We start from the raw sequence: 23,443 nt of genomic DNA, 5'->3' as shown, positions 1-23,443 counted from the left end.
AAAAGGACCCTTGTTGATAGCAGTAAGTTAAAACACTCTGACAACTTGATCAGACATAATCATTGAGTTATTTGACTTTGATGTAGACTTCTACAAACCTTATTGAAATATTATCCTTCACTAAGACTGTTAGTTCTCACTCAGATGATCAGACCTCATGATCAACAACTAGTGTTGGTCTATAAGATTTAAATTTAATGATAACTTATGTTGACAAATTCCTTTAGTCCTTACTACGAGTTCTATTTTCTCTTGTGGTCAACACTAACCGAACAGCAAAGAATCAATCACAAATCAATTAATAACAGTGGACAACTTTGTCAACTTACCTTTCAGAACGCCACTGAAGAATGGTCTTAAGTTTTCAAAAGTCTGTTGACCAATGCTTTGCACAAGTTCAAAGTCCAGGAATGTGGCCTTGATTGTAGAATCTTCCTTTATCTTCCGCAAAGCCTTTGTAGCTTTTGGCATAATTCGATAGAAGTGTGGACAGAGTCCAGCATAATAATATTTACATTAATAGCATTTATGCCTTTTACATTCTCATTTTCCTTAAAGATGGGAGGAAAACTCAAGGCTTGATAAATATTTCCACATCTAAGAAACAGGAAAGTAAATCCTCTCTCCAGGTTTGTTTTTACTGCTTCCTGTACTTTATAAGTGAGGTTGTCCTTTGGTAAAGATTCCCAGACATCAACAGCTTTTCCCATTTGTGGATCCACAGAAGCCACTTGAATCTCTGAAAACCCACACACCTTTGGATGACAAGACACTTCATGTTCCATTAACTTAGTTAACTGGTATGAACAGATCTCTGGGTGACGTGTATCATCGCACTTTGGCTCCTTCAACAGTCCTGGAGATCCATAAAACTTAAGAATTTGTTCCTGCCCAACTTTGTCTGGCCTACAAAAGAATTTATTCGATGTTATGTCGTAAGCCATTTTCTTCAAATAAATTCAAACGAATACCTTTCTCAGACTACGAGCGCTCCCTCCAATTAATAATAACAAAATGCGAAGATGTATACAAGCAATGAATTTAGAGATACAATAATCAATAGTCTTGTTCAATTCAGTTCTTTATTATTCTTTTGGGGGAGGTGGGTGTCTGTTTGAGGTGGGCACTCATCTTAACCTATCCCCCACAGCACTACAATTTCTTAACCTTATCCAATGAAGATCTTTCTCTCGATGTGTAACAGTGAAAACGATCACAATTTATCTTTCACGACGTCCCGGAACGTGAAAAAAGCTAAAACATTTTCTATTGTCAAGCTTTGGGCCTTTCCGCACTGGGGAAAAAGTTTTTTTAGACAGAATACTGTCATTACCGACATTTTGGTCGAGGCAGAAAAAATCTGTATACGAACCGCCGACAAAATTTGTCCCGAGTAAAAACTTGACAAAATCACCAAAATAAAAAAAAAAACAGTGATAAAATTACGTAGGATGCACGATCCTCGCAGTAGAGAGCGCTATTTACGCAATAGCGAAATCAGACCTGAAAAAAATCAGGCCTGTACGGGATTCGAACCACTGACCTCTGCAGTACTAGTGCAGCGCTCTGCCAATTGAGCTAACAAGCCAACTGGGAGCAGGCCTTTAAGTTGATCCGTTAAATTGATTATATAACCACAGTTATCTTTCAAGATATATCAACTTCATAGATTCATTGTATCTGATTTATCATCACGGGTTTATTACGAATCAACTTAACGGCCTGCTCCCAGTTGGCTTGTTAGCTCAATTGGTAGAGCGCTGCACTAGTATCGCAGAGGTCAGTGGTTCGAATCCCGTACAGGCCTGATTTTTTTCAGGTCTGATTTCGCTATTGCGTAAATAGCGCTCTCTACGTATGATGCACGATCCTTCGCAGTAGATAGCGCTGTTTATGCAATAGCGAAAATCAGACCGTATTTAATACCGCAGTTCAAAATATATGATCTTCATATATTCATTGTATCTGATTTATCATCACGGGTTTATTACGAATCAACTTAACGGCCTGTTCCCAGTTGGCTTGTTAGCTCAATTGGTAGAGCGCTGCACTAGTATCGCAGAGGTCAGTGGCTCGAATCCCGTACAGGCATGATTTTTTTCAGGTCTGATTAACGCTATTGCGTAAATAGCGCTATCTACTGCGAAGGATCGTGCATCATAAGTGTTTAATACCGCAGTTCAAAATATATGAACTTCATATATTCATGGTATAGCGCTCTCTACTGCGAGGATCGTGCATCATACGTATCTATAACCGCAGTTCAAGATATATGAACTTCATCTATTCATCGCAAGTGATAAATTTGACATTTATCTCAAAAGCTACGACCAGCGTGTAATCGAATTGAACAGTTTCTGTTTTTCGAAATGAAACGAAACCAGGCAAGAGATTACGAAACTAAAGGGACGATGCAGATGTATTTTCTAATAGGGCAAAGATAACTTTCACAAGGATTTTGGAGTAATCGTCAATTGATAATTTTTTCTCATTTCGCAAAATAGTAATTCAGGAAGACTAACTATTTTGCGAAATCGACCACTAAAAAACGAAAACTGTGCACAGTTTTTTTAACTTTAGAATGTACTCGGTATAAGCTTTAGCCTACATAGGTTTCTATGGAATCTCTTAAAGTTGCGCGCGTAGGACGATCTTTCCAGGAGGTACCTTAGATATCAATTTGATATTTTACATCTCTACTGCTGCGAAACCATGAAAACCAGAAATATTTCTGGATGGTTACTCTGTTTAGAGAATAAGCTAATGGAGTGTGAGATATAGCAACTGTATGCAGCAATTCTGATGAGTGATTTTGTGCTTTGCTTGCAAATCGTGATCTCCTATCTGAAGCATTCATGTTTTCTAAGCTAACAAGTAATCATTTACATATATCCTTACTTGTGAGGCTTGCATTTTTTTAAAATGATAGGGGTATCGTTTACAAATGTATTTCCAGACTGTAGACTTGTCTTTCCTGAAATAGAAGTCAGAGAGACAAATATTACTGATTGAGAATTATTTTTGAAGGTAGTTTTACTTACTGTTTTTACAACCATTCTTGTCTAAATGGTAACAAAATGTGATTTTATGAAAATTTACACAAAAATAGGGAAAAACAAGATTTTTCTCTTGTTCTAGTCATTTTTCTTTCAACACTCCTTAATACAAACTTCTAACAACTCCAACCTTTAACAATATCTTTTATCTTGAAGTTTCACATCTTTAGGAGTCATATATGTATTAATAATGATAATACTAATAATAATAACTTTATCAAGTAATTAATTATCAAGTTATTATTATTATTATCAACAGCCAGAGGATGTTGATACTTTTTGAAAAAAAAATTTCATGTGACTGTTTTCTTCCTTTGTCCATCTTTTTTTCAGACCAAGATACCAAATGGTGAGATTTTGTTGCTGTTTTGTAGACCACATTCTTTCATTACACTAAGAAAGACATCATTAGAAAGACACCCATTTTAGTTTTGCTTTTTTTTCTCACTTCTCTGTCCACATATTGACTTCGTTATTTGGCGGTATGTACTGGATTGTCTTTCATTCAATTATGGAAGATAAGATTGGTTAAAATATGATGCATTATGGCTGACTGTATCAGAAGCTTTTTCCAAGTGTTAGGTACTAATTCATAATTCATGCTTGCATTGGTCACTTGATTCTCCATGGTCTTACCTGATAGGACACCTTTGAAAATTGGTACTAAAGGAGTTACTTGCAACTGCATGCCTATTCCAATAAGCGACAAGGCTGTGATGAAAATGGCCAGAAACTGTGTGCAAAAAAAATGCAAGTCACTATAATCTGCTTAAAAATCCACTTTTTATGTGAACCATAAACAGTTAAATGGCTGTTAATATATGAAAATCATACACGCGAAATGTGCATGGATCGCAATAATTAGGTAATGCAATAAACACAGTAATGAAGATCACTCACATACATTGTATTCATTTAATAATCTGTATTCACACATATAATTTTCATATATGCACAATCATTTACTATTCATCACTTCACAGGATCATTACAAACCAACAAAATGCTACATCTCGATCCGTTGGCTTAACAGCTCCGTTGGAAGAGCACTGCAAGAGTATAGCAGAGGGACATATTCTTGAAACTCAAGAAAGACTGACAAGTCTGATCAAGCAGTATTCAGTTTCTTGGACCCCATTTATTGATGCAAGCTTCTATCAGTCGATACTATGGCCCAGTTCAGATGTCATGCTTCTGCTGTGCCGAACTAATTGCAATTAGGTTTAACACAGAAGCCTCTGGAAACTCCGAGTATCCCGATTAATTAATTTATCTTAATTTTTTTCGCAGTTTGTGAGCCGGTAGTATTCTATAAATCCTGCAATCTGATTGGTTCCGATTGATGCTTTGCAGAATATCTATAGCTTTGTTGTAATTTTTAATGAATATGTCTCGTTGTACAGAATGTCTTTTGATTGGAACGCGACAACAACTTCAGAAAGTTAGTAACATCAGTATCTTTTCGGTTGGTCTCATCCGGTTAGCTCAATTGGTTAGAGCGCCGGATAGTGTCGTGCGGAAGGTCGAGGTTTCGAGCCCCGGCCGGACCAACACTCATGGTCTAAAATAACTGAAGAGAATTTGCTCCCTTTCTATAGTATCAAGAAATGGATAGATATTCTAGTCTTCTCGGATAAGTACGAATAAACCGAAGGCCCCGTCTCCTGCAGGGTTAGGGGTAGGAGACGTTAATTTCCCACGCACGAGATTTAACAAATGGTAAACACCACAGCGTACACTATTGAGTTATGGATGCACGCGGGAGGTTGCTAAGCACGAAAGAAGCGAAAAGAAACGAAGAGAAATTTTAAAATCCTTGAAAACTCTTCATTTACTAACTTAGTTTTGCGAATGTCACAATGTAAAGGCCTACTAAATCTCGCTGCAGAAATCAGTCAAGCCGACAGCGATAAATTTAAAAAATACTGATCCCGGCTTGATGTTTGTCACAATATAAAAGCGTCCTCGGATCCTTAAAAATAACCAAACCACCATATTTTTCCTTGCGAACACCTAGTGGACGTCTGCAATCGTAGGTCAGTCATGCATGGGAAGTTATTATGTCCCAGTGCATATTATGTCCTATAATTTAATTACATATAATGTCCTACACACACGTAGAGGGCTATATACAGCTATACAAGGCTATACACGGCGATAAATGGCTGTACAAAGCTATACTCAGCTATTCAGGGCTATAAACAGTTATACACAACTATAAACAACTGTACAGGGCTATACAGGGCTGTGCACAACTATACAGGGCTATACACAGCAATACACCCCTATAAACGGCTATACACACCTATACACACCTATACAGGGCTATACACAGCTATACAAGGCTATAAACATTTATACAGGGCTATACACAGTTATAAACAATTATACAGGGCTATAAAAAGATATACACAGCTATACAGAACTATACACAGCTATAAACGGCTATAAACAGCTATACAGAGCTAAACACAGCTATACAGACCTATACCCGGTCACAAAAGGCTATACATGGCTATACACAGCTATACAGGGTAATAAACAGCTATAGACATCTAAACGGGGCCATACACGGTTTCACAGAGCTCTACACAGCTATACAGAGCTACAAACGACAATTCAGTGCTCTACAAAGCTATACATGGCTACACACAGCTATACATTATAATACAGGGCTATACAGAGCTATGCACAGCTGTAGAGACCTATATCCGATTACAAAAGGCTATACATGGCTATACACAGCTATACAGGGTAATACACAGCTATAGATAGCTAAGCAAGGACATACATGGCTTCACAGAGCTCTACACAGCTATACAGAGCTACAAACTACAATACAGTGCTCTACAAAGCTATACATGGCTATACGCAGCTATACATTATATTACAGGGCTATACAGAGCTATGTACAGCTGTACAGACCTATATCCGGTTACAAAAGGCTATACATGGCTATACACAGCTATACAGGGTAATACACAGCAATAGATAGCTAAGCAGGGCCATACATGGCTTCACAGAGCTCTACACAGCTATACAGAGCTACAAACGACAATACAGTGCTCTACAAAGCTATACATGGCTATACGCAGCTATACATTATATTACCGGGCTATACAAAGCTAGGCACAGCTGTACAGACCTATATCCGGTTACAAAAGGCTATACATGGCTATACACAGCTATACAGGGTAATACACAGCTATAGATAGCTAAGCAGGGCCATACATGGCTTCACAGAGCTCTACACAGTTTTACAGAGCTACAAACGACAATACAGTGCTCTACAAAGCTATACATGGCTACAAACAGCTATACACTATAATACAGGGCTATACAGAGCTATGCATAGTTCTACACAGCCATACAAGGCTATACACAGCTACACAGGGCTATACACAACTATACACGGCTATACACAGGTACGCCGGGCTAGTTAGAGCTATACACACCTATACACAGCTATACGGGGCTATACACACCTACATTCAGCTATACACACCTATACGCAGCTATACGGGGCTATACACACCTACATACAGCTATGCACACCTATACACAGCTATACGGGGCTATACACACCTATATACAGCTATACACACCTATACACAGCTATACGGGGCTATACACACCTACATACAGCTATACACACCTATACCCAGCTATACGGGGCTATACACACCAACATGAAGCTATACACACCTATACACAGCTATACGGGGCTATACACACCTACATACAGCTATACACACCTATGCACAGCTATACGGGGCTATACACACCTATACATACAGCTATGCACACCTATACACAGCTATACGGGGCTATACACACCTACATACAGCTATACACACCTATACGCAGCTATACGGGGCTATACACACCTACATGAAGCTATACACACCTATACACAGCTATACGGGGCTATACACACCTACATACAGCTATACACACCTATACGCAGCTATACGGGGCTATACACACCTACATACAGCTATGCACACCTGTACACAGCTATACGGGGCTATGCACACCTACATACAGCTATGCACACCTGTACACAGCTATACGGGGCTATACACACCTACATACAGCTATACACACCTATACGCAGCTATACGGGGCTATACACACCTACATGAAGCTATACACACCTATACACAGCTATACGGGGCTATACACACCTACATACAGCTATACACACCTATACCCAGCTATACGGGGCTATACACACCTACATACAGCTATGCACACCTGTACACAGCTATACGGGGCTATACACACCTACATACAGCTATACACACCTGTACACAGCTATAAGGGGCTATACACACCTACATACAGCTATACACACCTAGACACAGCTATACGAGGCTATACACACCTGCATACAGCTATACACACCTGTACACAGCTATACGGGGCTATACACACCTACATACAGCTATACACACCTATACACAGCTATACGTGGCTATACACACCTACATACAGCTATACACACCTATACACAGCTATACGGGGCTATACACACCTACATACAGCTAGTCACACGTATACACAGCCATACGGGGCTATACAAACCTGCATACAGCTATACACACCTATACACGGCTATACACCACTACGGAGAGAGATATACACAGCTATACACAGTTGTACAGGGCTATACACAGCTATACACGGTTTTAGAGGCCTAAAACGAGGTATACACAGCCATACACAGCTATACACAGCTATACACAGCTATACATATATGACAGCTATACATATATGACAGCTATACATATATATATGACATTGAGCTCGCAAGGTGTGCGGACGAATTTTACATCGCTTTGGTCACTGGTGTTTTTCCTTCTAACTATGCCTAATCCGTCCGTTAATTCGCTTAAAAAAGAAAATGACAGCCTCAAATCCGAAATAGCTTCCCTAAAGAAAACTTTTGAAGACTTTCAAAACTCGCTCAAACCAAGCGTCAACGATGCTAATGTCTCTAGCAATGGCGGCGAAGCGAGTCGACCGGCGATAGTTCAGGACGAGACACTGAAAACCCTTCAATTTTATGGCAAGTCTTACGATGACTTTCGCCTGGAACAGACAAAAGTTTACAACAACTCTGGTCACGCCTGAATGTCCAATCTAAACTAGTGGAAGAAATTGGGAAATCCGTCGAGCTTATCCAACGCTACAGCTATCAGTACAACGTTAAGATCGTCGGTCTCCCTGAAATAAAAGCGAGTGAGTCAGCCTCCGACACAACTACATTATGTCTTAGCCTCTTTCAAGCAGCAGGAGTTGAGATTTTGTTTCAGGATATCGATATCGCTCATCGTATTCTCACCAGAAACGCCACTCCTGGACCGAGTCCAGTCGTTTGCAAGTTCACAAGAAGGACTGCTAAAGAGAAGGTCATGAATGTATGGAAAGATGCTTGCAAGGTTACAGCTTCTTCAATTGGATTACCTGCCGATTGCACACTAGAGAACGTAAAGCTTTTTGATCATCTAACTCCGCAAGTACAACAACTCCTCGCCGACACGAGAAAATTTCAAACTCGTAATGGCTTCAGGTTTTGTTGGTGCAAGAACTTCACCATCTATTTACGGCAAACCGAAGACTCTCGCCCTATCAAGCTCAAAACCCTTGACGACCTTGAAAGATTTGCTCAGCAAGAGAACCTACCTTTAAGCTAAGTAATCTGAATTCTGAACCTTGAGTAACCTTATTTGTAATATAATTTGCTACTTCTATAATGGCTGACGAGACACCCCTTCAATCTCTCCTCCCTTTTAATCACTTGGATGATAGTTCCTTTAATTTAGCGATCTATGAATTTTCTCATGGTCCCCCGAGTTACGATGCCGACCGTCTTGAAACGTTATTAATTAATCCTGTCGAAAGGCCCGAATTATTTCATCCGCTTTCTAGTCATCCGAATCCCGACTCTAACGTTATCACTCGCCTGCCCAATAGTGGCTACATGGTTGAGGATGATCTGAACAATCGAGTAGCTTCTTTTGGCGACAAAGCAAACTTTTCTATTTTACATTTAAACACTCGAAGCTCAATGAGAAATTTCGATCAACTTAATTCATTGCTGAGAAAACCTTGATACGCCATTCTCTGTGATTGGTGTGTCAGAAACTTGGCTAACTGATTGCACTGTAGAGCTTGTAAACATCACAGGATGCAATTTTGTCTCCAACCATCGTAAATCGAAAACAGGCGGTGGCGTTGGAATTTATCTACAAAACGGTCTTGAATTCAAAGTTCTCGAAGAATGCAAATTTTCAGATCCAGCTGTAATTGAATCACTGTTCTTGGAAATTATCGTTCCCCACGGTAAAAACATTATTGTCGGTTGCGTGTACAGACCACCAAATCAAAACACTGCTATGTTTATCGACAAATTCAGCAATATTCTCTCACTAATTTCTAAAGACAATAAACATTGTTATGTGGTGGGAGACTTCAACGTAGACCTTCTTCAATACAATCATCATGCTTTAAAACAGGAATTTATTGACAGCTTATTTTCACACGCCTTTCTTCCTCTCATCTCCAATCCAACGCGCCTCACCTCATACTCTTCGACACTAATTGACAACATATTCACCAACAACCTTGCACATAATGTTTTAAGTGGCATTATACTAAATGATTTATCTGACCTTTTACCTGTTTTTGCATATATTAACGACGCAATCCTAACGCGCAGCACAGAAAGGAAAATTATGATGCGCACATTCGATAACGATAAAATGCAAAAATTCAAGGAGAACCTTTCAAACGTAAATTGGTCCTCATTTCGCAACATGGAAGATCCCAATGAGGTATATAATGATTTTATTGAAGAATACTCCAGCGTCTACAATGCCTGTTTTCCCTTAAAGGTTTTCAAAGGTAAAAAGGTGAACACGTTCTTTTCCCCATGGCTTAGTCCTGGACTTCTGAAATCAGTTAACAAGAAGAACAGACTCCACAAAAAGCTCGTCACATCGCCCTCCACATCTTCTGAAACGAAGTACAAAGCCTACAAAAACAAACTCACCCATCTCATTCGCATTGCCAAACAATTGCTATGACTCCAAATTTGAGAATGCCAGAAATGACCTCAAAACAACTTGGAAATTGTTAAACGAGGTTATCAACAAGCGTAAAAGTAAGTCATCTCTTCCCACATCATTTAAATCTGAAGGCAGAACATTAACGGATCCAATGGAGATCGCTGACAGATTCTGCGAATACTTTACAAACATTGGTCTCAACCTAGCTAGATCTATACCCAGTGTGAATCCTTCTTTTCGTTCTTATCTCGGTTACAACAAATATCCCTCCATTAACTTAAAGCCCACCACAACTAGTGAACTGGAGAGTATTTGCAGCATGGTCGCTTCAAAGAAAGCTCCTGGCTCTGACAGTATCCCAATGCATGTCATTAAATATTCATTTCACCTTATTTCTGCTCCTTTGGCAGATATATCAATATATCTTTACTAAAAGGCATTTTCCCGGACAAACTTAAAATCGCTAAAATCATTCCAATCTTCAAGGCAGAGGATCCTACCTTTTTTGTAAACCACAGACCTATTTCTTTGTTGTCTAATTTTTCCAAAATTCTCGAAAAAGTCAAATACAATCGCTTAGTAGAATTTGCCGAAAAACACGATATACTTTACCGCTGTCAGTTCGGATTTCGGAAAAATCACTCAACATCGCACGCGCTAATTCATTTAGTAAATAAAATTGCATCTACAATCGACCAACACCAAACAACGGTGGGTGTTTTCCTAGATCTTTCCAAAGCATTCGACACTTTCGACCACCAGATCTTGTTTGCCCAATTGGAACACTATGGTATTCGTGACGTGGCTCTGCAGTGGTTTAAAAGCTACTTTTCTTTCCGCCAGCAATTTGTCCAATTCAATCAAGCTTGCTCTCCGATGCAAACCATCAAGTGTGGTGTCCCTCAACGTTCGATTTTAGGGCCACTATTGTTTATTCTATACATTAATGACCTTCCTAATGCCTCTGAATTATCAGACCCTCTACTTTTCGCTGATGACACCAGTATCTTTTATTCTCACTCAAATCTAAATTGCTTAGAATCCATACTTAATGATGATTTCCAAAACATTGACGTTTGGCTAAAATGTAACAAGCTTTCAGTTAATATAAAGAAAACCAACTATATAATTTTTAAACCCAGACTGAAGAAATTGAACTCCAGTATTTCTCTCTCCTTTGGAGGTAAACCCCTACAACAAGCTAATGTAACTAAATTCCTTGGGGTCTATATTGACAATCATCTCACCTGGAAATACCATATCAGCTATGTATGTAAACAAATCGCTAAATCAATAGGTATCATATTTAGGTCTCGATTTTCCCTATCCTCTGCAACCAAATTCAATTTATATTACACCTTAGTTTATCCTTATATCGTCTATTGTAACTCCGTGTGGTCGTCCACATACGTACCGAACTTAAATAGAATTTATTATTTGCAAAAGCGAGCTGTGCGGGCTATCAACAACTCAGACTATCGAGGCCACTCTACCCCTTTATTCTCCAAACTAGGAATTTCAGATATTTTCCAAGTCAATACGTTTGAAATCGCCAAATTTATGTTTTATTTCAAAAATAACTTATTGCCCCCATTAATTGCTTCTCGATCTTTTTGTAAGGAATAGCCAAATTCACAACTATGGTACCAGAACAGCCAGTAATTATCGAACGCATTTGTGCCGTACAAATGTCAAGCAGTTTACAATTCTCTACCAAGGTCCTAAAATTTGGAACTCTCTCCCTATTTCAGTCACTCGTTCGTCAAACTTTCTCAGCTTTAAAACGAAATTGCAAGAGTTTTTGCTTAAATAATCACTGAATTGGCCAAGCCGCACATTCGCTGCACTTTTTCTTTACTTAATTTATTATTGTAAGTGAGGTGGCTCTCCCATAAGCCTGGTGGCTTCTTGGGTCTCCTCGCCTTCTAACTGTTATTGCTGTAATTAGCTATGTTTTAATTGTTAAAATAAGGCAAATAAAGATGATGATGATACACAGTCATACAGAGCTATACACAGCCATACACAGCAATACACAACTATACAGGACTATACCTAGCTACACAAGGCGATACACAAGTATACACGACAATGCACAGCCACACAAGGCTATAGAAGGCTATACAGGGCTATAAACAGCTATACACGGTTGTGCACAGCTACACAGGGCTATACACAGCTAGACACAATTAGTATATACTAAAACAGTGGATAGCGTTGAAGGTGCGCTCTGATTGGCAAGTCAAACTCCGAATATCCTTTGCTATATACCTCCGAGAAACTCGAGAAAAAATGGCGTCCCGGTTTGCATCCGTTACAAGCGAAGAAATCACTGAAATTAACGACGGTGGTGTATATTATCTCACTGTTTTGGTATATACTAAAACAACTATTCACCTCAGTGTCGGTGGTTAGCGGTGGATATTTACCGAGCCGCGAAGCGGCGAGGTAAATATCCACCACTAACCACCTCCACTTCAGTGAATAGTTGTTAACTATACACAGCTATAGAGAGCTATTCAAAGCTGTACAGAGCTATACCCAGTTATAAAAGGGTCAAAGCAACTATGCATGGCTATGCACAGCTATACAGGGCAATGCATCATTATAGACAGCTGAACAGGACTGTAAGCTGCTTCGCAGTGCTCTACAAAGCTATACAGAGCTATATAAGACATAATAAATGATCAGAAACGTCTGAAGAAATAATGTTGTCTCTTGTCAAATCCTAAATATCATGGCTGTTTTCAGTTTCTTTCAAACAGATATGGATTTTTAGAATAATATAAGATCACAATAAAGGCTTAAAACGGTAACATTTGGTATCAAAGTGTGCTCTGAACATCCCAAGACGAGGATTCTAAATTTTCAGACGGCCGAAGGAGGTGATTGAAAGCTGATGGTGTGTGTCCTTCATTGTCTCTTTGGTAAACGAGAAGTAATTTCAAAAAGAAATAATGCTTTGTTGTCTCCAGCATGACAATGTAAGGCAGGGTTGTCACAGGTCAGGAAATAATAATAACTTCAAGGCGTAGGAATAGTCTAAGAATTTCACTTTGAGTCACGGAAAATTTACACCTTTCAAAGAAGGTAGGAAAAGTAAAATTTCAAGTAAATATAAAGTTATTCATCGTGTCTTTGCTCTCTTCATGATGAAAGATGATGACACTATCCTTTTTGAAGTTGATCATGGACATTATGCACAACAGTCGACAGTGCAAGTTTAAGTTGGAATGAAATCATGAGTGCTAACACTTAGCCCAGCGTAAACAGAGCGTCATACATGAAAGTTATAAATCTCTTCGGGATCGCTATATATAATAGTTCGCATTCTATAAGTTGTCTCGATTTCTTAAGTTTTTCGAAATATTTCTGACTGCCAGTTATTTGGTTATTTTTAGAACCATGATCGGCAGTGGACCCCACGCAATCATCCAGGGCTCCCTATTCTGAGCCTTGCACTAGACATAACCGAACGTTAGAGGTGATCGTTTAGAAGTTCCTCATCGACATATAATAGTTTGGATTGTGTAAGTTCTCTCAATCTATTAATTTTTCAGAAATATCACACTACATGTTAATCAGTCGTTTGATGACCTTGATCGGCTCTCGATTATGCAACCAAAGCGTAATTGATCGTCGCCAAACGAAAAAAAAAAAGCTAACGGTTTTCGACAAAACATAGCTTCATTCTAACTTCATATCACAAAATCGCTAAATGTTCTTTTTGTAATACATTTGCTTCCCTTTTGTGCCTGTTTTAGGTATTTTTGCGGCCTTGCAAAACCATGTGCTCACAAGTTTGCTGTTCCAGGCTACTACATACATACATACATACATACATACATACATACATACTTTATTTGTCATGTAGGTCAGCACAAGAAGGCAGCTAAAAAGCTGATGTGGACCTACAAATTCAAATATATCTACAACAATTTAAATATTAATGTCGTGTCATGCTTTATAATATTTTATCGCAGTTTTTCATTGTCAAATGTTTTACCAAATCTTTACTTATTCGAATTTAACCGTAAATATGAAAATTCATCGAGAGAAGAAGAAATTTCGTCCATACAGCACATACTTAAGCGGCCATTTTGAATACTGTCCATCTGTGCATTTCACACAACTGTAAAGGTTTATTCAGTAAAAGATGTAACTTACAGAAACGGTAGAAACAGATAAGACCCCGTGTCAAGGAATCAGGGACGTAAAATCCATATGTCAGCGGAAGGTAGAACCTTTAAGGCTACGTTGGATAAATGAAGGTTCCTGCACATGCATCTAAATGCCCTGCGGATGGGCACGTTCCTAAATGAACTTAAACGCAAGCTGCGTAACGAGAAATTTTGATGAAAGATTCTTTCAAAGTTAGTGTAATTCTTAGTCGTTTTTTGGGGAATTTGAAGTGATTCCAAAGGCAATGTAGCTTTCGGACTTTGATACAGCGCTTTCTTTGCACGGAGTACGCACTAGCTGGAAATATTCGATCTCTAACAGACGAAACTAGTCTCATTAGACTCGCATGATATTTGCCATTCAGAAATTATCCAATACTAACACTACTAAACAACACTAAAAGTCTTCTATGGAAATTTGAGGATCGTGTCTGATTACCGGGCATTCAGTCTGTGTTATCGATCACAACATCCAGCGTCTTTTAGTAGGCACGGGCTAATTTCTAGGGTTCACTTCAAGGTGTGAACCGATACGGCGATTTTAGCGAACGCCAACTTCGGATATATCAACTAGAGAAACAATAACATTTCTCGGATCGTTTAACATTTTCAAACAAGTGTCTGATACCTAAAAGAGGCTTGAAAGAACCTTTGCTGAACATCAAGTTCAATCAAGACCATGCATGGCTGCGAAGGTTTGTTTGTTTTAAAATTAAACTTCTCAAATAAATTTCCAAAAAAACTTACCATCCACCTTTGCATTCTCGAAAGCATTTTGCCAGAAGTTTCAGGGAACTGAGAAAGATCCGAAAAAAAACTTTTTTTTTTAAAAGTCTGTATAAAACTCAAGCACTGTTACATTCTAAGAAAGAAAGTTCCTCGGCGCCTTCCTCGCTCCCTTACCTGGATAGATACTCAGTTATGTAAATGCTCGTGTCACAACTAATCACCAATGAATCGCAAGTGTCTTAAGTATAATTTATGCGTTACTTTGCCCTGAGGTTGGTCAACAAAAACTGCCTTTCCTTCCTCTAATGCACGCAAAACGGAAAAAAAGAGAAAGATAATAGCAGTAACCTGTTGGAGTACAAGCATTCCGTCTTTTTGGGCGAAGTCCTACGCGTGAGTAAAGAAAAAAAAGCACAAAATAAATGCTGTTAGCTCGCCTTGGGCAAGTCTTGGAGCGGCGTCGATGCGGCACGGGAGGCCCAACTTTTAACTAGATTCCTCATTTGCTAGCGGTGATAGTGGAGTTTGTGAAGATCGGCCGTTGTGATCGCGTTTTTTCGACCGTTTATTGATTCCAAAAAAATTACGTGACATTTGCCTCTAATTTTTTTTTCCTTGCCAGGCCCCCGATAGTGACACAAAATCATAGCGGAAATTGTTAATGTTTTAGCGAAAAGCAAAACTAGACAAAGTTAACGATCACTTTACTAAATGTACTGTTATATTTACGATATGTATTTATTACTCTATCTAGAAGTCGCAAAGTACTTTTGGAAAGTGAAAAATAAACCATGTAAATCGGGCTTCGAAGTCTTTCTTGCCTTGTAAATGGCAAGAATGGGTCTTCATCTACATCTACATCTACTTTATTACTCTTCAACGCTATCACACATCAAGAAGAGATAAAAGAATAAAAATATAAAAATATAAACATAGCTAATAAAAATAATAAATAAATAGAATATGTAATTAACAATATAGCTTTGCTTAAACTTAGAAAAATTTTGAACTGCAAAAAGCTGAATAATTAAGTGATCTAGTTCCAGGTGATAAACAGTTCCAGTCCCTTATAGTTCTCGGAAAGAAACTATACTTGTAGTAGTCATGATGTACAGGTGGTTGAATAAATGAATTTGTCGAGTAATTTCTAGTTTTCCTAATAGACAATTGATAATAAGATGTGATAGGCAAAGCAATACTATTGTTCACAGATTTATGGAAAATTTGTAAACGATGGGATTTTCTTTTCTCGCTTAGTAAATCCAAAGATAGGGATTTCTTCAAATTGGACACGCTAGTGTTATAACTATAATCATGTTTAATAAATCTCACTACGCGAGTTTGGATAGCTTCTAGTTTCTCCACTTGATTCTGTCTATAAGGATCCCATACTGCAGACGCATACTCTAAATGTGGCCTGACAAGTGATACATAAGCTGTACGTTTAGTTTCTTCAGAGCAGGCATACAAGCTCCTTTTCACAAACGCAAGTGAAGAGTTCCCCTTTTTAGCAATCTTGTCCACATGAGTGTTCCACCGCAGATCACTAGACAGCGAAACACCTAAATAATGATGTTGCCGAACAGATACCAGGGTTTGGTTGTAAAGAGTGTAGCCTTTAACAACCGGGGATCTACTACGGAAAACAGACATTTTGTAGCATTTAGAAGGATTGACCAGCACCTGCCACCTACTAGCCTATTGGCCTAGCTTGTCTAGGTCTCGCTGTAAAGCCAAGGTGTCATCATGATGAGTGATTTTATGATACAATAAAGCATCATCAGCAAACAATCTTAGTGTACATCCTAGCCCATTTTGCAAATCGTTAATGAATAATAAAAACATTAATGGACCAAGTACCGTGCCTTGAGGTACCCCTGAAGTCACATCAACAGATTTTGAACTCACGCCATCGATTATGACACTGAGATCTACTAGTGAGCCAAGATTTAATCCAAGTAAGGGTGCTTCCCTGAATGTCATAAAACTGCAATTTGCTGATGAGGCGTTGATGGAGAACTTTGTCAAAGGCTTTACTGAATTCCAGAATGATCATATCCATTTGATCTCCATGATCTAAGTTCTTGGCCAGGTCTTCAACAGCCAGAATCAATTGAGATTCACATGAATGATTTTTTCGAAATCCATGTTGGTTCGCAAATAAGATGTCATTGTCCTCAAGATGGTGCATAATGTGCCTATAAATAATATGTTCCATGATTTTACATAATACAGCAGTAAGGGAAACAGGTCTATAATTACATGGGTCATGTTTGTCACCTTTCTCAAAAACTGGTACTACACAAGCATTTTTCCAGTCATTGGGGAGTTGACCTGACTCATATGACTGGGAGAAAAGGAAAGAAACAACTTCAGCTATTTCTGATGGAGTTATCTTAAGTAGAGTAGTAGGCAATTATCTGGGCCATTGGCTTTCTTGCTATCTAAGTTCCTAAGAAGATTAATTATACCCTCTCTGTTAAAAATTATTGACTCCATAGCTGGAATGTCACTGCAGCCTACGTTCGGCATGGAGGAAGAATCCTCTTTGGAGAAAATCTGTTGAAAATGGTTGATTAAAGCTTCAGCTTTACTTGTACTGTCAGTCAACACCTTACCATTAACATATAATGGAGGAATGCCAATTTGATCTTGTTTTTTAGATTTAATATAGGACCAAAATTTCTTTGGTTTCTCCTTCATGGCACTATCAAGAGTATTTGCTATGTATTCATTTAAGGAATGCCTTGTCTCTCGCTGTCAGAGTTTCGGATATTGAGAAAGAGGATTTGCCTAGATTAAAAGAGGATTGCAGGATGTATTTTAATGTAACATCTCTTTTTTATTCCACCAATGTTAGTATTTGGACAATGGGACATTGTGTCCCATTTCACTCAGACCAGTTAATGGAGGATTTGGGAGTTGGCCTTGGGATCAATTCTATGCAAGGTAGATAGGCTAAGCATCTGCAACTAGCATCTTTTGCAGAATTCTCTCTCGTCAAAAATAGGTGGGAAAAAGTGTTTAGACATGGGCACATGTCACTGATTTGGTTAAGGCAGCAAAATCCCCTCAGTGATGCTTACTCTAAGTGCAAAGACAAATCCATTCCACCTAGGTGTTATACTGATGAATATTGTTTTTGTGGAATTGTTTTCAATAGTGAGGGTAAATGTAGGTATTGTGACAGCAGACTGTCAAAAGAAACTGCCACTTGTGCTACTTCTGGAAGCCTAACTGAGAAAATGAAAGAAATTTTAAGGCACACCAAACAAGCAAGACAGTGTGATCAGCTGTGTAAGCAGTGTAATGGTCAAGGAAATATCCAAAAAAATAGATGAAGATTAGAGACATCTTGGGATGAGATATTAGAGTGGAGATCCTTTTCTGTAGAATGTTGGATTTTTTAACACATGTAACCATTACAGTTTAAATGTTTGTTCTCAACATTGTGTGTTGCTACCCTGGAAATTAATCCTGTTAATTAAGAAAATTGAGTTGGAAATCTCTTTCTGTAGCATGTTGGTCTTTTTAATATTAACACATGTAAACATTACAGTTCAAATGTTTGTTCTCAACATTGCGTATTGCTACCCTGCAAATTAATCCTGTTAATTAAGAAAATTGAGTTGGAGATCTTTTTCTGTATCATGTTGGTCTTTGAATGATTACAAATGCAAACAATGCATTTTGAACATTATTTTGTTGTTTTTGACATTGTGTATTGCATGCAAATCAAACCTTTTGAGAAAATTGAAATGAGTTGGAGATCTTTCTTCTGTAGCTTGTTGGTCTTTGAATGATTACAGATGTGAACGATGCCCTTTGAACATTATTTTGTTGTTTCTTTTTTAACAATATGCATCACTAGCCTGCGAATACAGCCACCTGTCATCACTCCACCTCTGGAGCACTGAACAAGACAATGCATCCAGCAGCGAAGCAATGACAAGCAGCTGTATTTACAGACTGGCGTAATTCAATAACTACAACAAAAACTTGGTTATTAACAATCACAACAGAGATAGCTAGGGGTTTTCTAGACTCAGCACATAAGAGTGTGGGAGAGGAAGGACTCCCTTATGTGGCCTATAGGGCGATGTGCCATTGGCATTAGTCAAATACTCCCCCCTTCCCTCACATACACACAAACACACACAAACACAGGCACGCACACACACACACACAAACTCCACACACGCACGCACACACACACACACACTACCACACACACACACACACACACACTAACACACACACACAGACACACACACACACAAACTCCACACACGCACGCCCACACACGCACGCACACACACTAACACACACACACACACTGACACGCACACACACAGACGCACACACACACAAACTCTACACATGCGCGCACACACACACACTAACACACACACACACGAACACACACACACACAAACTCCACACACGCATGCACACACACACACAAAGAACACACACTAACACACACACACACACAAAGAACACACACACACACACACACACTAACACACACACACCAGGACAAAACAGTTCCTGAACCTCCTTTCAGCAACAATGTCAGATACATTGAGGAACATTATCATCATTCCATGCTCCGTAATGACAATGCACTCTCACGACTTCATTTTGAGAGTTGTAAGTAACAAATGAGGGGTTTCTCTCTGTCAAAAATAATGTCTGTCTTTCCATTTCCTGGGAATTCCCTCTTCAAATTGGTCTCCTCATTGCCAAAGCAAAAACGCAACATCTGTTGAAGCTTCGCCATACTTGTAACTTCTACAATCTGCACTTTTTTTCTGCGTCCTGGGCGAGTCTGTACACCGAAATTTGATGTGCTTGTAAATATATTAACAATATGCTTGAAAATATCCTCCTGAAGTCGCGAAGTAAACTCAATGACCCACGGATGCGAATGCTTTGTTGTTAAAAATTGTCTTCGCATCAATGTCTTTATCCAGTAGCTTACCTCACTGCATGCCATGAGGTCTAAGTCACACTTCTTGAAATTCAACTTTTCCCTCAAATTTGCCTCCGAGTGGGACTTCATAGTTTGATCCTTAGGTACCGAAAGCTCCTTAAATAAGTCTGCCACTGCCAGCTTTTGTGGAACATCTTTCCTTTGAATACCACTTTAATATTTCATCTCGACTTTTCCGTAAAATTCAACTATTTCTTTTAATATTTCCTTGGCTATCGCACTTATTGCAGAGCTGGCCGCCATGTTGGATTGGGATTTCTAACCCGCTATCTGCGTGTGGCGAACGAAGAGCCTCGATTTCGTGACTACATCAAAATCTATGGGGCGCCGTACTGGACAATATTACAAACATCAAAAATACGTGCTAAACTTAAACTTATCTTGGCATTTCTTCATATTTAACATGGTCATTATCACATATCCTTGCCAAAGTCCAAATAAATATGCTCTACTTTCTTCACATTCTATATGGTCATTGTTATTTAACCATGCTAAACTCCGAGAAGATTTCCTTCACTAAACTCGCTTAAATTTAAAACGCATTCTAAACTTTTCATATCGTATGATATGATGCACCGCGCGCTTATACATGCTGATTTGGTAACCAGGCCTTTCGCGGCCAATGCACAACCAAAATGGCGGCTCTTGGTGGTATTGCTGGGTCGGAGAATCGGCTTATATCGTTGTTTCAACGGACAAAAGCACTACTGGCAGAAGCGGAACAATGCATTTACTCATTTTTTTCCTATGAAGACATAGACAGGATTGAAATGTAATGCGAAAGACTTTCAGAGGCTGGAGAAACTGTTTTTATTTTGAAAGAGAGAGCAGCTGAACTTATCAGCTCGGATCGTGATTTAGAAATGGAAGATTTTCATCGCAACATGGATGAGCTGTCCACACACTTGACAAGACTTCGAATATATTTTGAAAATATGGCAGATGAGTTAAGTGAAAATACATTAAATGTGCCAACCTGCCAATGTGAGAGGAATTACACAGGTATGAGAGGTCAACCAAAACTGGAGGTTTCAAAACGCCAAATACAGTTTCTTCGAGAATTGCACTTTCCTTGGGTCAGAATAGCGGAACTTCTCGGAATTTCCACAAAAACCCTAACTAGAAGGCGGCAAGAGTTTCAATTAAATGACGAAGGAGATATGAACTGGTCGTGCATTGGAAATGATGATCTAAGGGAAATCATGCAAGAAATAATGACTGTCACTCCTGGAATTGGCCAAACCCGGATGCTAGGGGCATTACATAGCAGGGGAATAAGGGTGCAGCGGTGGAAAGTGAGAGAAATGATGCGTGAGCTGGATCCAGTTGGAACAGCACTTCGGTGGAGAGGAACCATTTGTAGGAGAAAGTACAATGTCCAATGCCCAAATGCACTCTGGCACATTGACGGAAATCATAAGATGATACGCTGGCGATTCGTGGTACATACTGCTATTGATGGTTTTTCCAGGTTAATACCATATGTGCACTGTGCAAATAACAACAAATCAGATACAGTACTTGCACTGTTTCAGAACGCCTGCCAAACATATGGATTACCTTCAAGAGTTAGGAGTGACCATGGTCTTGAAAACATGGGTGTGGCCCAAATGATGTTGGAGTGCCGCGGAGTTAACAGAGGAAGTATGATAACTGGAAGTTCAGTTCACAATCAAAGAGTGGAACGGCTTCACAGGGATGTGACCAGTGGGGTTCTCAAAACTTATATAGATGAGTTTAGTATGATGGAAACTTTTGGCTTATTAGACCCTGTTAATGAAATTCATTTGTTATCACTTCATCTTGTATTTTTGCAGGAAATAAACAAATCTCTGGAAGAGTTTTCCAGGCAATGGAATTACCATGGTCTTAGTAGAGAAGGAGGTTCATCTCCTCTTCAGCTTTGGACTGAGGGCATTCTAAGAACTGCAAATGACAGGAACTCGCCATTGGATGTTATTTTAAGCGAGGAAGAATTATTTTGGTATGGAGTAGATGAAGGTGACATTTTTGTTCCAGAAGAAGATCAAGAGGTAGTTGTTCCATGCAGTAACATCCCTCTCAGCGAAAATCAACTGGAACACCTTCATTCCCTAATACCCACAAACCTATGAGGGGATGAGAGAATCTCCAAATATGTTGAGCTTGTGGCAGTTATTCATGGAATGCTTTCAGAAAGTAGAACATGATAATTGTGGGGATGAAACTTTGGGAAAAGAGAAAGGCCTTATTAGAGCTTGCTAAGTACTGTCTGGGTTTGCTCAGTTAATTTTGTTTTCTCAAATAAATGGCAGCAGTATTTGGATAACAAATAATATTTGGCCTGACACTCATTTTAAAAAGTTCTTTGCCTTGAAACATAAACATGAAGACAGGGATGTGCAAAGTAATGTTACTCAGATTGGGGCCCCATTTGTGCAAAGTGTCTATTCAAACAGGTTCAGTTACCTACATGTATTCATTTCTTCAAGGCTCTTTATTATTATTATTTCTTCAAGGCTCTAAAAAATTGTGGTAGGCTTCTTTTTTCATGGTGTCAGATGTAGCATATGAGTTAAGCATGAAACAGTTTGTATGTCTTTTTGATATGTAGTGGTTCCTATATTTTTTAATTTAATGGCATTTCCATTGTGTTTAGGTAACCACTACTGTTGTAGTTAATGTTTTTTTTTTTTATCATCAGCAACACCAAACAGGTAACTGAGTAATCATGAGAAAAAATGAGATGGTATAAAGACAAACTCATTTAAAATGAGAGTAGGACAGTCATGTCAGTGTGTTAATATGTACTGAGGGACTGCAAAAGTAAAACTAAAATCATAATTTTGTACATCATGTTTGCTCTATTAAGTTGGAAAATTTGTATTGAGAAAAGCTTCCATAGGTAACTTTTTTTAGGAGGGGGGGGGGAAATGGTTGAATTAAAAAAGCTAGTAAGGGAAGGCCAGAAGGGGATATTCCTTTGCCCTTTCCCTCCCCTTAAACTCATTTATTGGTCTGATGCCCCACTCCTCAGCAATTTTTTTCACCTGCTTTAAACACAATGCTCAATCTGACTCAATGAAATTTTCAGTGCTGGCTTCTCCAAGATATTGCTACTTTGCATGCTACATTGAGATGTAAGATGTAATCTCTTGTTTCTATAATGGGCCAAGAAAAAGTCCTGGTCCCCTGATAAAAATATGTAGTAATTCAAACTTACTGAGCGAACCAATGATGCTGAAGAAATGACTGAGAGGATGAGTGTTGTTAAGCACTCATTAACTCCGAACAAATTATTAGACAGCTTATCATGTAATTAACTTTTTTTCACTGAATTATCCAGAGCATTTCTTAATATATAGAGTGGCAAACAACTACCTTAGTTACATGTATGTGGGTGATGTGAATGATACCTGTCACAGTCAA

At 38.8% G+C, this 23,443-nt stretch overlaps 1 protein-coding gene and 1 non-coding gene across 3 annotated transcripts in view; one reads left to right on the top strand and one right to left on the bottom strand.

Annotated features, from left to right (window-relative positions):
- LOC111338400 (uncharacterized) overlaps positions 1-23,443 on the bottom strand; it is a 62,401-nt gene that overhangs the window by 4,161 nt on the left and 34,797 nt on the right. Inside the window, exons 2-4 of the transcript XR_015995334.1 lie at positions 3,693-3,789; positions 2,899-2,974; positions 330-906 (exon numbers count right to left, since the gene is read on the bottom strand). This is a non-coding gene — a transcript (uncharacterized LOC111338400). The remainder of the gene's footprint in view (positions 1-329; positions 907-2,898; positions 2,975-3,692; positions 3,790-23,443) is intronic.
- LOC148716075 (uncharacterized) lies at positions 20,641-22,870 on the top strand. Of its 2 annotated transcripts, none has more exons than XM_088745067.1 (2): positions 20,641-21,770; positions 21,853-22,870. In XM_088745067.1, the coding sequence occupies exons 1-2, from the start codon at positions 20,899-20,901 to the stop codon at positions 21,857-21,859; spliced, it is 879 nt and encodes a 292-aa protein (XP_088601193.1). In that variant the 5' UTR covers positions 20,641-20,898; the 3' UTR covers positions 21,860-22,870. The 2 variants fall into 2 exon arrangements, with proteins under 2 accessions (XP_088601193.1, XP_088601194.1); XM_088745068.1 differs by having other exon boundaries at positions 20,642-21,477.

This window comes from Stylophora pistillata, chromosome 14 (genome assembly GCF_964205215.1).
Source record: "Stylophora pistillata chromosome 14, jaStyPist1.2, whole genome shotgun sequence".
In the NCBI taxonomy this organism is placed as follows: domain Eukaryota; kingdom Metazoa; phylum Cnidaria; class Anthozoa; order Scleractinia; family Pocilloporidae; genus Stylophora; species Stylophora pistillata.
This window is presented reverse-complemented; position numbering and strand designations above follow the sequence as displayed.

What these genes read in the sequence shown, in the direction of transcription:
- LOC148716075 (XM_088745067.1), top strand. Translation starts at nt 20,899, where the DNA reads ATGGAAGATTTTCATCGCAACATGGATGAGCTGTCCACACACTTGACA.